The sequence below is a fragment of the Brachyistius frenatus genome, unplaced genomic scaffold (assembly GCF_029030835.1).
Source record: "Brachyistius frenatus isolate BFR_SWC_R1_liver_20210118 unplaced genomic scaffold, ASM2903083v1 Contig_129, whole genome shotgun sequence".
NCBI lineage: Eukaryota > Metazoa > Chordata > Actinopteri > Embiotocidae > Brachyistius > Brachyistius frenatus.
The window spans coordinates 672557-687019 of NW_027210728.1; the positions used below are offsets into that span (position 1 = coordinate 672557).

The 14463-nt window shown below is 39.0% G+C and overlaps 1 protein-coding gene across 1 annotated transcript; it reads left to right on the forward strand.

The window, feature by feature from the left end:
- The first annotated feature begins 2230 nt into the window (after positions 1 to 2230).
- On the forward strand, positions 2231 to 14205 carry prmt7 (protein arginine methyltransferase 7). The gene is made up of 17 exons (XM_069714351.1): positions 2231 to 2468; positions 3239 to 3275; positions 3381 to 3530; positions 4858 to 4966; positions 5671 to 5783; positions 6590 to 6819; positions 6897 to 7077; positions 7487 to 7618; positions 8498 to 8665; positions 8746 to 8829; positions 9018 to 9065; positions 9833 to 9922; positions 10268 to 10429; positions 11057 to 11131; positions 11313 to 11473; positions 12123 to 12219; positions 12955 to 14205. Exons 1-17 carry the CDS (start codon positions 2374 to 2376, stop codon positions 13111 to 13113), a joined length of 2091 nt encoding a protein of 696 aa, XP_069570452.1. The 5' UTR covers positions 2231 to 2373; the 3' UTR covers positions 13114 to 14205.
- Positions 14206 to 14463: the final 258 nt, after the last annotated feature.

The following is a 14463-nucleotide window of genomic DNA, read 5'->3' on the forward strand; positions in this document are numbered from 1 at the left end:
TCAACGTGTTTGCTACCAGGTTTAACCGGACGGGGACATTTAAAGCAGCTGGAAGCAGAAGAAAAACTGTTTCTTTATGTACGCGTGGGATTTCTCCTGTATTTTATCAGCTCAGTGAAAAATGTGTCTTTTGTGTGGACATTTGGGAAGTCAAAAATATATATTTTTTTGCCATTCTGATACTTTGCAGTCCTCATTGGGAATCAATACACATTAACGGCCTCTGGAGAGCGACACCCAGTAAACAGTTGTAAGTGCTGCTGTTCTCTTTGAGCCCCCTTTTTTGTTGTTTTGTTTACCTTTTATCAAATTGTCACATTACACGAAGCATCTCCTGTTTTGTAATGAACCCACGAATGAACAGACATCCGTCACCGGCTGAAAGAACTTAAAAATATGATGATTCTCAGGCAAGTTCTGAACTGTCCTTTTCCTATATTTTCCAAATCAGATTTATGGATGTTTGCTTACATTTTTTTTTTTCTTACTGAATATCTGTCTCCTTACAGACATGAACATTATTGTATCTCCCACCTCCCTCTGTGACGTTAATGCTCTCTGAATGGGGCTTTGGATGCAGCTTTAAAGTAACCTCATGTGACTTTTGTTGAACGCTGTGGCCACGAGAGACATGAGATACACACTGTATATGTAACGTTATCTGATTATTGTTAAATGAAATGCCTTAACATTACTTGGTCTTTGTGATATTTCTCCTTTCAAAAGCCACAGTGTCACTTTATAGGGTCCGTTTTATTTGTAATAAAAGTCCTCCGAGCACCAAGAATAAAATCTTACTGCGTTGGAGGTTTTAGTGGCGCATATCTCAAAACTTTTAATACGTAAAACAAACTGCATGGATAGATAACACCATATATTTTTTGGTGAGCAAACCCTTTTAATTACACCAATTATTACGTATTAGAGATCTTCAAAGTCTATAATAACTTCCTACTAAAAAAACAAACATTTGAGGGCTTGAGGACAGAGGGTGTTATATGTTGTGTAGATTATTTAGCTTTATTAATAAAACTGAGTTAAGTTTTTTTTTCCCAGACAGAAAAGTTTACAACAAAATCTAAATAAAACATCATTGTTATGGAGACCCAGAGATATAGGTGTGACGTTTTGTTATTAAAACCGTGACATGACAAAAGGGTTCATTTAGAAAAATGTCATTACAAAATATTAAGTAATATTTATTTATATTGAGTTTGGACTACACTCTTATTCCATCATTACTATTATTTATTATTTTATTTCATATTGAACACTTTGGGCCTCTGTATATTTCTGGTGTCTTCAACGAAAAGTCAAACAATGGTCACAACATCATGTAAACATGGAAGAAGGAGTCCACAAAGATGAATGCAGTTATATGATTGACATGAGATACTGTATAATATTCTGTGGAGTGAAGATTAAACATGTTTTTTTTTTTTAAGTTCTCCTGGAACATCCTACCCGGCTGCTAATTATCACTTAAATCATCTTCAAAATCACTTTTGTTTTTTTACTAATTTGTCTTCATGAATTTGTATATCCTCTAATTTGATCTTGTTGTTCATAGTTGGGTGTTTTTGAACCGATTTAAAAAAAAAAGAAGAAGTATTTATTGTATTTATGTGAGTTTTCTGCTATTTCCATTCGAATGATGTTTTGTTATTTCAAGGGATATTTTTGCTTTTTCTGGTTGAATGCCTCAGAAGCGCACCGTTAACCCTGTTACATAAATGCTTAAATAAACTCTTTATGAAGTAAACTTTCATCTTTCTATTATCATTATTATTATAAGGGTGGTTATATTATGATATTTTATATCAATGCCATCGTAGTGAAAAACACGTGTGTATTTTTGCGGAGCTGTATTTAATTTGTTTGATATAGAATCAATATTAATTATCTAAATTCAACTCAATTATTACATGATATTTTATAATTGTTATTTTCATAGTGACTTATTTTTATGGGAGGATGTTTTTATTCCTTAATAGATATATATATATATATTTTAAAAGTGCTTTTATTTTATTATGGCTTTTTTTTTTTTCCCCCCAAAGGTTTATATTTTCTTATCCACCTTTCTGTTTCATAATAACGTTTTAAATTTTATTGAACACCATATATTTTCCCCTTGAAGGGAAGGGGAAAAAAAAAAAAAAAAAAAGGCAGTCACGTGATCGATCACGTGACCCACATAGTTCGCGACGTCACTCGAAGAGATGGCGGCTTCCACCGGGGCAACGCTGTGTCTGTGATCGAACTTTACTCGCGGACTTGTGGAGGATATTGTGTGTGTTTTTTTAATTAATTTATTTATTTTTATTTTTTTATTTTTATATATCCAGCAGCTGATTGTTACCCACCGGTAAGATGAAGACGTTCTGCGGAAGAGCCAACCCGAGCACCGGAGCTCTCGACTGGGTGGAGGAGAGCGAGGAGTACGACTACCACCAGGAGATAGCCAGGTAGCACCGAGCCGGCGCGTGTCATTAAATCTAAATCAAAAATTACAAATTAAAAAAAAAAAAAAAGTGTTGTCACGTGAGAAACACACAAGAAGGTCCTGACGATTTGTTTCCTGTGTGTTTGTGTACGGAAGCGTAAACGTGAAAGTTTGGTCATGTTTAAAAGATCATTTTAATTAATACCAGATTTTTTATTTTTTTTTTGGTTATTCAGTCAAAAGTTTGATTTATAAAGTCAAAAATATTCAGTTAAAAAAAAAAAAAAAAATCAAAGCTTTCACTAAAAAGATATTTTGCACATTTTATAAGATTCAAGTCGAGGCTTTTACCTACTATACCAAAACTATAAGGTAGAGTTTAAATTTATATCCATGAAATCAAAAATAACGATCTTAAAAGTTACGATTACAATATAAAACCGTTTTATATTAAAAGTCACTGTTTTAACGCACCTTGGAGCAGTTGAGATACTGTGAAAATGTAATCTGTCAAAATTAGGACACAAACATGTCAAAATTATGAGACAAAAAGTCGATAATGATATAAAAAGTCAGTGTTTTGAGTTGCCACGTAACAATTATGAGATACTGACAACATGTAGGAGGCAAAATGTCAAAAATTATAAGAGCAAAAGTCTAAATTATAAAACAGACGCGTCATAACGAGTTTCAAACATGAATTTCTGAGTCGTATTATTTCAGGTTTCAATCAGCATCTCCGACATATTCTGCCTTTTACCTCCGTGATCGTGTTTGTGTTTCGCGTTTCAGGTCGTGTTACGCCGACATGCTCCACGATCACGACAGGGTGAGTGTCGGGCATCACGGCGAACATCTCTCCTCCGTGACGCCGTTTTAAAGCCGTGACGTTGTTTTCCTCCTCCTCCTCCTCCTCCTCCTCCTCCTCCTTCAGAACGAGAAGTACCATCGGGGCATCCGGGCCGCCGTTTCCAGAGTGAAAGCTCGCGGCGAGAAGGCGGTCGTCCTCGACATCGGGACGGGAACCGGCCTCCTCTCCATGATGGCTCTCGCTGCCGGAGCCGACTTCTGCTACGCTGTGGAGGTAAAACCTGAATCCCTCAATCCTCGTTACGCAGAAGTTCCTCCGTTTCTTCTGAGGCTTTACTGTTGTTGTTGTTGTTTTTTTATTGTTTTATTGACTTTGTGCAGTAAAAATTATCTCCTAATTATCTTCTAATATTAAGCGTCGTTTTTTTTTTCATTCTGTGGAAGCTTTAAAGTTGTTGTGGACGTTTTTCTTACGACGTGTTAGTGGGGCTGCTGCTGATGAGTGTTTCCATCGCTCATCATCAGTTAACTTTTAAGACTTTATTACACAAGAAATAATAAACATTTTAAATAAAATAATGGTTGAAATGCTTAGTGGAAAGTATAGTTAAATATATAAATGGCTAAAAGTGATAAATAGTTTGCGAAACATAATAAATTGTTTGATAAACATAATAAATTGTTTGATAAACATAATAAATTGTTTGGAAAAACATCATAAATTGTTTGATAAACATAATAAATTGTTTCATAAACATCATAAATAGTTTGATCAACATAAATTATTTGATGAAGATCATAAATTGTTTCATAAACATCATAAATAGTTTGAAAAACATCATAAATTGTTTCATAAACATCATAAATTGTTTCATAAACATCATAAATTGTTTCATAAACATAATAAATTGTTTCATAAACATCATAAATTGTTTGAAAAACATAATAAATTGTTTCATAAACATAATAAATTGTTTCATAAACATCATAAATAGTTTGAAAAACATAATAAATTGTTTCATAAACATAATAAATTGTTTCATAAATGTAATGGAATAAATGAGAAAAGGAAAAGTAACAAATAGTTTCAAAGCACAAGTTGATGTCATTCAATGTTTTGTTTTATCGCCCCATCAATCAAAAAAAATAAAATAAAATAAAAAATAAAAATTTCCTTTGAGAGACGAGAAAAAGCAACAAATTTGGACTTTTGAAGAACTCGAACCATCAAATATTTGTAAGATCAACTAATAGATTAATCAACTAATCAATTCAGCTCAAATTATTATATATTAATGAGGAGAAATAATTGATATAATTATCAATTAAATTAAAGCACATTGCATTTAGGCTATTAAATAGTGTTGTATGTGGTATTAGAAAGTCTTAAATTTGTCTCTGAAATCAGCTCCTCCTTGTTTTTAAGTCATTTCTTAAAACTTTTTTTTAATTTTTTTTTTATAGCTCAGCCTGTAAATCATTTTAATGTTGTGTTTTTTTTATGCCTGACATCTTGTGTGTTTTGTGTTTCCTGTGTGTAAATATTATTTTTTTTACTTCCATCCAAACACATTTTATCATCATCTGGTGTGACTCTGCAGGTTTTTAAGCCGATGGCTGAAGCGGCGCAGAACATCGTGCAGAAGAACGGCTTCTCCGACAAAATCAAGATTATCAACAAACACTCGACAGACGTCACCGTGGCAACAGGTCAGAGAGAATTATGACTCAGTAGTTAAATGAATGCAGATGTTGTTTTCTGCAACTTTAAACCATTTCTTTTCCAGCTGTAAGATTTCTCAAAGATGAGAAGTATTTTTTTTTTTTTTTGGGGGGGGGGATGTTGGGAAATAACTTCATGTTGTTTTGACCTTAGAACTAGATTATTGTAATTGTAGTTAATTTCAGATTTTTTTTTTTTTTCTGTCTATAAACTAATTTTAAATCACCCAGATCAACTGACCAGCATCCATTGAATTATGAAACCCCAAAGAGATCCATATTAAATAAGTAAGCAAGGAAGTAATTAAATAGCTATATTTATTGATAAAATAAATTAATAAACAGACAAATATATAAATTTCCTATGAATTTAAACTCACCTGTTATTAAACGTTGTTTATCGTTTTTTTCATTCATAAAATATTGATGATAAAAATCACTATTTCTGCTGTATTTGCCACCAAACTCTGAAATAATTATATTTTCCAGCTTAAACAAAACTCTTCAAACTCGCTGATGTTTGTTGTGTTGCTGCTTTTTTTCTTCTTCTTCTTCTTCTTCATGCTTTTAATGTGAAGAACTGGAACTTTTGTTTTGAAAGGTGCTGTAGCAACAGATAAGGTTTCCTGTTGCAGGTCGGGTTCATCTTGTGTGTGTGTGATTATTATATATCTCCATCATGTCTTTGACAGATGGAGACATGCAGGAGAAGGCCAACATCCTGATCACAGAGCTGTTCGACACGGAGCTGATCGGTGAAGGCGCGCTGCCGAGCTACGAACACGCTCACCGACATCTGGTCCAGGTTTGTTCCGTCACACTTTTATTCCTCCGTGTTCGCATGACATGAAATTCATCTGTTCTCGCTGCTCATAAATTATCTGTAATAATAGTTTTTAAAAGTTGATAAATAGCTGATAAATCAATTTGGGCTAAAAAAAAAAAAAAAAAATAATTCATCAGTTTGTGGTCACATTTTTCTCCTCGTTCATCTTCGAAGTTCAGATCCTTTAAGTAAAAATATCTTATATATAAGTTTTGCGCCTAAAATCTTCCATATGAATACAGAAGTATTGAAATCACTGCAGGCGGAGCTGATTTTAACTTTAAAAACAGTCAGATAGTTCGGACCAGTGGTTCCCAACATAAGGGTCGGGCCCCTCCGGAGAGTCACGAAATCTAAATGTGAGAGATCAAAGAAAGAAAAACAAAACGAATGTATTTTATTTTTGTATTACTTTTATAAAAATGTCTCCAATCTTTGCTTTGAAATATGATAAATTGTCCTCTTTGTTTAAATGAAGCCACGTGAAAAAGGAGCCGTCCGATTGCTTTTGATCAGTTGCGGTGGGCTTCATGTGTTTTTACATCCAAGACAGTTCTTTTCTATAAAGACGTAAGCACACTCAAATTACAGCTGAAACTTGGCACTTTAATTGTTTTATTTAAACTGTGATGTGTTGAAGCACCGAGACTGAAGAGCAAAAAATAAACAGGCGTCCAAATACTCAAAATCTGGACGTTATAAAGTAGCATCAAAACTCAAGTAGCTCAAATTTGCATTAAAGTCCTTGCATGTTGATACTGAGTGACTTTCCGTCCCCCCTGCAGGAGGGCTGTGAGGCCGTCCCCCACCGGGCCACCGTCTACGCCCAGCTGGTGGAGTCGGAGCTGCTGTGGAGCTGGGCTCAGCTGCAGCCGGCGGAGGTGGAGGGAGCCCGGCTGGTGCCGCCGCCGGCCGTGGGCCGCTGCGCCGGAGCTCACTCGGTCTGCGACATCCAGCTGAGTCAGGTGTCTCCGGCCAGCTTCACCCCGCTGGGTCCCCTCCGCACCATGTTCAGGTAAGACGGAGGAAGATGATGAAGCGTCCTCGGCGGCGGGAGTTACCCACATCCCTCCGTGTTTTCCCCCCTTCCAGCGTGGACTTCAGTAAACCAGTGAGCAGCGCCCTCCAGTCCCACTCCTCCCAGTTCGTGGCTCAGTCCGGCGGGCGGGCCCAGGTGGTGCTGTCCTGGTGGGACCTGGACATGGATCCCAGTGGGAGCGTCGTGTGCACCATGGCTCCCAGCTGGACGTACCCGCAGGCCGAGACGGCTCCGGTGAGTCATTAGGACTGCAGGGTGTATATAACAGCGGCTGAAATGTAGCTTCCGGGTGTGACGGTTCCCTGAAGCTGCAATACCACCGATGGCCACCGGGGGGCCGGCTCCAAAACGGATCCGCCTCCATCGTCAATACATTTTTTTTCCAAGAGTCACAACGGCGTCGTTCACTAAAGTCTCTCCTTGTTCGTTTTCTGGCCGTCAATCTGAAAATAATAAGAAGAAATTAGCCGAAATTAAGATGAATTTTTTTTTTGTTTGGGCGTGTCTCTGATTGACAGGCCTGGGTCAGGTTTCTGCTTTTTAGTGGGCGGGGCATAGAGTCTTCAGGTTTCCCAATCAGATGGAGTCAGATCCCCCCTGCTGGTTACTGCTGGTCGCTGCTGATGACCGCGCTGTGTTTCAGTGGCGGGACCACTGGATGCAGAGCGTGTACTTCCTGCCGGTGGAGAGCCGGGTGGAGAAAGGAGACGACCTCCGTCTGACGGTCTCCCACGACGACTACAGTCTGTGGTACAGCCTGCAGCCTCTCGGGTACGTTAGAAAACCATCTTATACCCGAAAGAATCCAGACAACTGAAGCCACATGTTGACATCTGATGAATATGTGAATGATGGATCGATAGGAGTTTATATAATATAGTGTAATACTTCAGTTATGTCAAATACTGAATAAATAATTAGTCATTTGAGTGAAGAGAAAGAGATCCTGCTGTGTATTCAAGGGGGAATACGTTCCCTAATAAATAATTAGTTGATTTTCAAATGTTGACAAATTTGTGTTTATTGATAATTGTATTTAACCACAAAAAGGTATGGTACCATAAAATGTGTTTTCATTTTTATTCCGCTACCTCTTGCCATATTTTATTTAAATATTATATAATATATTAATACATTTTATTAATGAGAGAGCTCTTCTGTATGTATATTTATGGGAAGACCTCTAAAGAATAATGTCACTCCTGCCAATATCCTGCTGTCAGAAACAGGAAAATCTCTTAAAAATGTTTTTTTTTTTTTTTTTTAAACACTTAATGTGACAGAAAAATATTTGAGTTTCAGACTTTTAATAATTAAATAATATTATTGTGACAGCTGTGATGGAGCTCAGGACTCAACCATTTCATTTATTACTTCTAGTTAAATATTTAACCCATTATTTTTCACTATTTATTACTTTTAGCTATTTCGTTGTACTTCTCTGCTTATTTTTTTAAGCTGTTCCTGCACCCTCTGTTACCACGGTTACAGCTGGCTCCGCTCAGATTTGTTCTTCTTTTTTTTTTTTTCCATCAAACTCTCTAATAAAACTTAGCTTTTTTTTTTTTTTTTTTAATTCGTCCACATGCGTCACGTTCGAGTACCTCCGGTTGGGCTTCGCCGCTCTGACCGCCGTGTACGTTGTCGCTTTCAGCCGGCGGGCCGCGCCCCCGACGCCCCGCCCCCCGACGCCCCGCCCCCCGAGGCTCCACCCTCTCGGCCGTGCTGCACCTGCCGTGCTCACCTGGTGTGGACTCGGCCGCGTTTCGGGGAACTCAACGACAGACGGCGCACGGAGAGCTACGTCGGCGCCCTTCGCAGCGTGAGTGGAGACGGACCGGCATCTGTTTTGTTGTTGTTGTTGTTGTTGTTTTGTTTAATCAGCTGCTGCGTCGCTTTCAGGTTCTCCGAGAGGACAGCGTGTGTCTCAGCGTCAGCGACGGAAGTCTGCTTCCTGTGTTCGCCCACATGCTCGGAGCCAAGAAGGTACACGCCCGCACACACACGCACACACACACACACACACACACACACACACACACACACACACACACACACACACACACACACACACACACACACACACACACACACACACACACACACACACACACACACACACACACACTCTCTCTCTGTTAATGATCTGGCTTTGTTTCCTGTCGTCCGCTCAGGTGTTCGCTTTGGAAAACTCCAGAATGTCTAAACAGGTTATTGAGCAGGTAAAGTATGAAGAAATATTTCTTCCTAAACTCTTGAGATCCTCCTTGATGTTTGTGTCCTTTAATGTGCGGCACTGTGAAAACCTTTTAGGCACCGAAAGACAGCCGTTTTGCCGGAAATCAATTTTAGTTATCAATTAAATCCAAATGTTTTCCAGCCCCGATGAAAGAAACGGTGAAACAGATCTCAGATCAGATCTCTGCAACAGCAGGCGGCTCAAATGATTGTCAGGGACGAGATGAAGTAAGAATAACATGGTGACGGCATATCTGAGCTGAAACACTGAACGCCCAACAAAGTCGTGGGCTCTTGAACGCACCCTGAGATCCCATCGGGGTGGTGAAAACAGCGTGAGCCTTTAGACGTCACCACTAACTCATCTACTGTTGTTGGATCACCTCGTACGTCCCGCTTGTTTAAAATCAACTTTCAGATTTGTGAAATCTTGTTATATAAGTAAAAAAAAATATATTTTTTTAAATCCTCTGGTCACAAATCTAAAACTGTAAATTGTTGTTAAAAAAGGTAGACCGGCCTTATTGTTCCCTGAAAGAATGAGATGGAAAAACGGTCCTCCAGTCAACATGTTGTCCTCTGCATGCAACATATAAATGATTTTAAACATCCAAAATGCCTCAAACTTCTGCACAGCTCTTCATATCAACATTAAAAAAAAAAACCCGCTGAACTCCGGTGATGTTTTAAGAAGCGCTGATGCAGCACTTTTTCTTCTGTTTTTTTTTTTTTTAATGATTTTCCTCGGCAGGTGTTGGAAGCAAACTCGCTGAGCGGAGCTGTTGATCTGCTGGAGATCCGGCCGGAGCAGCTCACCAGTAACGATGTCGGAGGGCAACGGGTACGTTTTAGTTACAGCCAACATTGAATATAACATTTTAATAACGCACATTTGTTTTTTTTTTCATTTCTTGTTAAAACGTCGCTCTGAAATATTATTTTAATATCTGGCTTTATCTGCCTTATAGAAATGTTAAAAAAAAAACAAAAAAAACAACATTGATTGTTTTGTTTAAAGTTTTTTTTCTACCAAACTCCAGCAGCCCAAAAAAAAAAAATCTATGATTTTAGTTTTAACACTCGAAAATCACAACTAAATGTGTGTTTTTTTAAATCTAATAAAGAGTCAGATGTTTGTATCGCGGCGTTTTTGACGTCTGTCTCTCTCTCTCTCTCTCTCTCTCAGATCTCGGTGCTGATGGGCGAGCCGTACTTCAGCACCACCCTCCTCCCCTGGCACTCCCTGTTCTTCTGGTTCTGCCGCTCCGCCCTGGCGGGCGTCCTGCGGCCCGACGCCACCGTCCTGCCAGGCTCCGCCTCCCTCCACATGGTGGCCGTGGAGTTCCAGGTGAGACGGCTCGGGATTATCTTCACACATTCATGTCCTAATCACCTCCATGACGCTTAAAAAAAAACAGAGGCGGGGTGTTTGCGGGTCTTAAATTTAATTTCCTCTAAAAAAAAAATTAAAAAAAAACGGCTGATTTATAAGCTGATAAAAAGTCTTGAATATTACTTTCTTTTCTTTTTTTTAAATGAATTTTGTTTTAATTCTGTTTTGTGGGCTTTTTTTTTTTTTTTTTAATACTCTGCTGCAGCTCCAGAAGATCATCAGCTCACAATGAGCACGTCAAGATTTTTTTTAATAAAAACGTCCATAATATCAAATAATTCAATTTTCTTTATTAAATTCATCGTATTCTGCTGCTTGTCCGGGTTCAGGTCACGTTAAGTGATTCATTACATTACTGGGAATAACTGGTTGTAAATTTCAGTCTGTCATTATAAAGTTTTTTTTTTTAAATTCTCCCATTTTGTTTATATATATTTTTTAAACTATTTATGCATGTTTTCTTCGGTTCGGTTCTTCATTCGTCTTTTTCTGCAGAACTTTTACACGAGGACAGATTGACCTCCTCCAGAAGACGACGCTCGTCGTTTAAAAGCAGTTTGAAATGTGAAGTTGTGTTTGCAGGATTTGTGGAGGATCAGAGCTCCGTGTGGAAGCTGTGAAGGCTTCGACGTCACTCCCATGGACGATATGGTCCAGGTAACATTTTATTATTCATTTGTGTTTGTTACCTCTCAGTTTTTAGTCCCGGTGAGCTCATTTGATGGTGTTACTTTGACATGGTGGTCGTTGTGACATTTGTTTGAAATTCATGAAATTAAACACAATTAAACGTTTAATTTTGTACCCCCCCCCCATCCTCCCCCATCTGTCCCTTCAGAGGTCTCTGGACTTCCGTGAGTCCCGCGAGGCCGAGCCCCACCCGCTGTGGGAGTACCCGTGTCGGGCTCTCACCGAGTCCACCGCCGTCATGACCTTTGACTTCACACAGTGCGTCCCTCAACAGCCAATCAGCAGCCGCGGCTCACTTCCTTTCACGAGGTGCAGTCGCTTTTCATTTTTAGCATCAAAACTTTCATTTTATTTTCTGTTAATTCTGTTGTTGTTGTTGTTGTCATCCTCCCCTTTTTTTTTAATTTAAATGAAGGGAGGGTGTGTAGAAGGAGAAAGACATCGTTTTATTTGAGATTGTTGTTGTTTTTTGTTTTTTAGATGGGAGACTGTTACGTCCAGTGAAAGCTGAGACTCAACAGGAACCATCTTGTTTTTTTTTTTTGCTGCTTCATTCATACAGAAATAAACAGCTTCAGAAACTGGTGTTTTAAATTGAACTGTTCCTTCACACTGTGTCTAGCCGTAACCTGAATGCACCGCAGGCCTGTCATTTAAAAAGACCCCCAAAACACGTCTTTTTTAAGCTTATTTTATAACTAATAACAGATTGTTTTCAGATGGACCTCCAAACAAACTAATAAGAAGGAGTGACTTTAGCTAACAACACCGAGATAACTAGTGGAGACATTTTATTGACTGAGAATTTAATAAGAGAAGTTGAATGGGAGTCTATGAAGCCGAAGGCGCTTTGGAGCCGACCTCTAGTGGCACTCGGCGGTATTGCAGCTGAAGACACTTCTGCATTTTTCAGAAGTCCACTTTTATGTCCAGTTTATGGTTTAAACATCTCTTTCAGGATTGGTCGTTGCCATGGTGTTGCGCTGTGGATGGAATTCCACCTGACCGATGACATCACCGTCAGCGGGGGTCTAACTGGACCAATCAGTGAGCAGGTATCCGCTTTCATTCAGAGCTTTGTTTCCTGAACAAAAATGAGTATTTTCTGTGCCCCTTGATTTACAGACTTTCTTTTCTTCTCGTAATCCCCCCCCCCCCTACCCGCCCCTCAAAAGAGAAAAACTTTGGGTGTTAATACTCTTCGTGTATTTTTGCTTTTATTTTGACATTATATTTATGCAGCAATAATACTTCTGCATGTACATTTTGTGTTTTAACTGAACTTTTAAAACTGCACAGAATTATTTTTTTTAATCTTGTAAAATGTCTGAATCTTGACCAGTCATCTGGTGAGATCTGGATACACGCACCTCCAACCCTGAGGTTTCAAAATAAAAGCACACAACAAAGTAAAACAAAGAAAACTTCTGAAAGATCGGACTTCAGTGTTGCGTCGCTTAGTTTCGTACAACACAAACAAACCAACCAAAGACCGGGTTGAATCGAGAACAAATCTCCAGTCTGTTTTCAAACTGCTCATCTCACCATGAAGACGTGCAGTCAAGTGTAAGAATGAGATATTTATGTCAAATTAAACAAAGCCTTTGTTATTATTATTATTATTATTATTATTATCAGTCATTATTTAATTACTTTAAAATGTTTTTTTTAGAATCCAACCTTTTGGTTTTTAGTCAAGAGTTTGAGCGCAAAGAGCCAATCAGGAGCCTTCAGAGGCCGACGTGAGCGTTTGCAGATTTAATTGTCGGTTGTCGGGCTCTCTCCCGCAGGGCGACTGTGAGTGGAGTCGACACAGGAAGCAGGGCGTGTACTTCTTCAGGTCGGCGTGGGAGAGTTCGGGTGACGGCAGGGCGGCGGTGTCGTACAACTTCACCTTCCAGCCCAGCTTAGGAGACATTAAGATGGACTTCAGCGTCAAGTCTCAGTGACAAAACTGAGATTTAACACGTGTGGTTTCGCCATTACTATTATTATTATTATTATTATTATGAGTGAAAGCGCCATTTGCCTTTATAATTACCGAATATCTTAAAATGATAAGGTGTCCATGATCATTGGCAGTGTTTTAAGACTGTTACCTCTAACGACTGTAAAGCCTTAATGTTATAATTATTACTATCAACAAAATGATGAAATATTCACGACTTCTCAAAGGTGGGCGACACTGAGGGATATTTCTGAGTTATTAGGGAAGCAAAGGTTTCGGTGTATGAAGAGGCCAAATGTTGTCACGGAAGTGTTTTTAAAGTTTTATTCTGGTTGCCCTTCGTTCGGCTTCATACTCGTTTCTGTGAACGGATTGTAAACGTCGTTTCAAAGCCAGTCAAAGGACGAATCCGGTTTATTTCAACCTCTCGTGATTCCCATTAATTTGTCGACTGGTCTGTTGTCAATGAGTCGCGCAAACTTTGCGATCTCCACCTCGGTTGCAGAGAGTTCGGTTCAAGGTCCCATTATGTAACGTCTCCTGGTGCTTTATTTATAGTCCCGGCATCCTCATGAAGATATGTTTTGTGTTTTTCAGTGTCAAAAAACCATTTCAATACCATTTTACATCTCTAAAGCTTTTCTGTGGCGCTCTTCTGAGAATAAGCTGTTTTTAATGGGTGTTTCTACGACTCAATAACTGCTGATAACAAACCACCTCGTCAGCTGCGCATTAAAAATGACCGTTACAGAATGGTAAATAAAGTTTTGATCAACTTCCATCATGGACGTAACCACTTCCTTTGTGGGGGGGGAGGGGAGTTGTGTGCCCCCCCCCTCCAATATTGAGAAAATACTAATCTGTCCCCCATACAGTAGAAAATATAATAAATATATCCTTTCATGAACACCGTCAACTTTTGTGTCTCTTGTTATTTGCTGTTTATTTTCAATTTATTTCCCATTGTGAAGGAAAACCTAATTGTGTGACTCCCCCATCCCTGTTGTACACTCTTAGTGCAGCTCTAGTAATGATGAAACATCTGAATATACCATCAGATGACATGAACAGTGAAATAAACACCTTTAAACATTCCAAGTTTGGCTTCAGTTTATTGTAATGAAATGAAACACTTCTTTTCCTTTATATACATAAATAAGCGTTTACTTCCCGTGCCATGATTTTCGTTTTCTCCAGCTTCACTCCGATCTCACTTTTAACGCCGGTGAATTATCGAGGACAACGAGTCTCCAAACGCCCCTCCCTCGCCCCTCCCTCGCCCCCGCCACATCAGCCGCGGCGTCCGACGGAAACGCTGCGTTCAGCTCCGGCGTGCGACCGGAGGGTGTCG

Excerpts from the sequence above, each read along its gene's own strand:
- prmt7 (XM_069714351.1), top strand. The coding sequence starts at position 2,374 with ATGAAGACGTTCTGCGGAAGAGCCAACCCGAGCACCGGAGCTCTCGAC. Across the intron at positions 7,078-7,486 it reads CGCAGGCCGAGACGGCTCCG|TGGCGGGACCACTGGATGCA; the intron begins GTGAGTCATTAG and ends GCTGTGTTTCAG. Across the intron at positions 10,430-11,056 it reads TGGTGGCCGTGGAGTTCCAG|GATTTGTGGAGGATCAGAGC; the intron begins GTGAGACGGCTC and ends TTGTGTTTGCAG.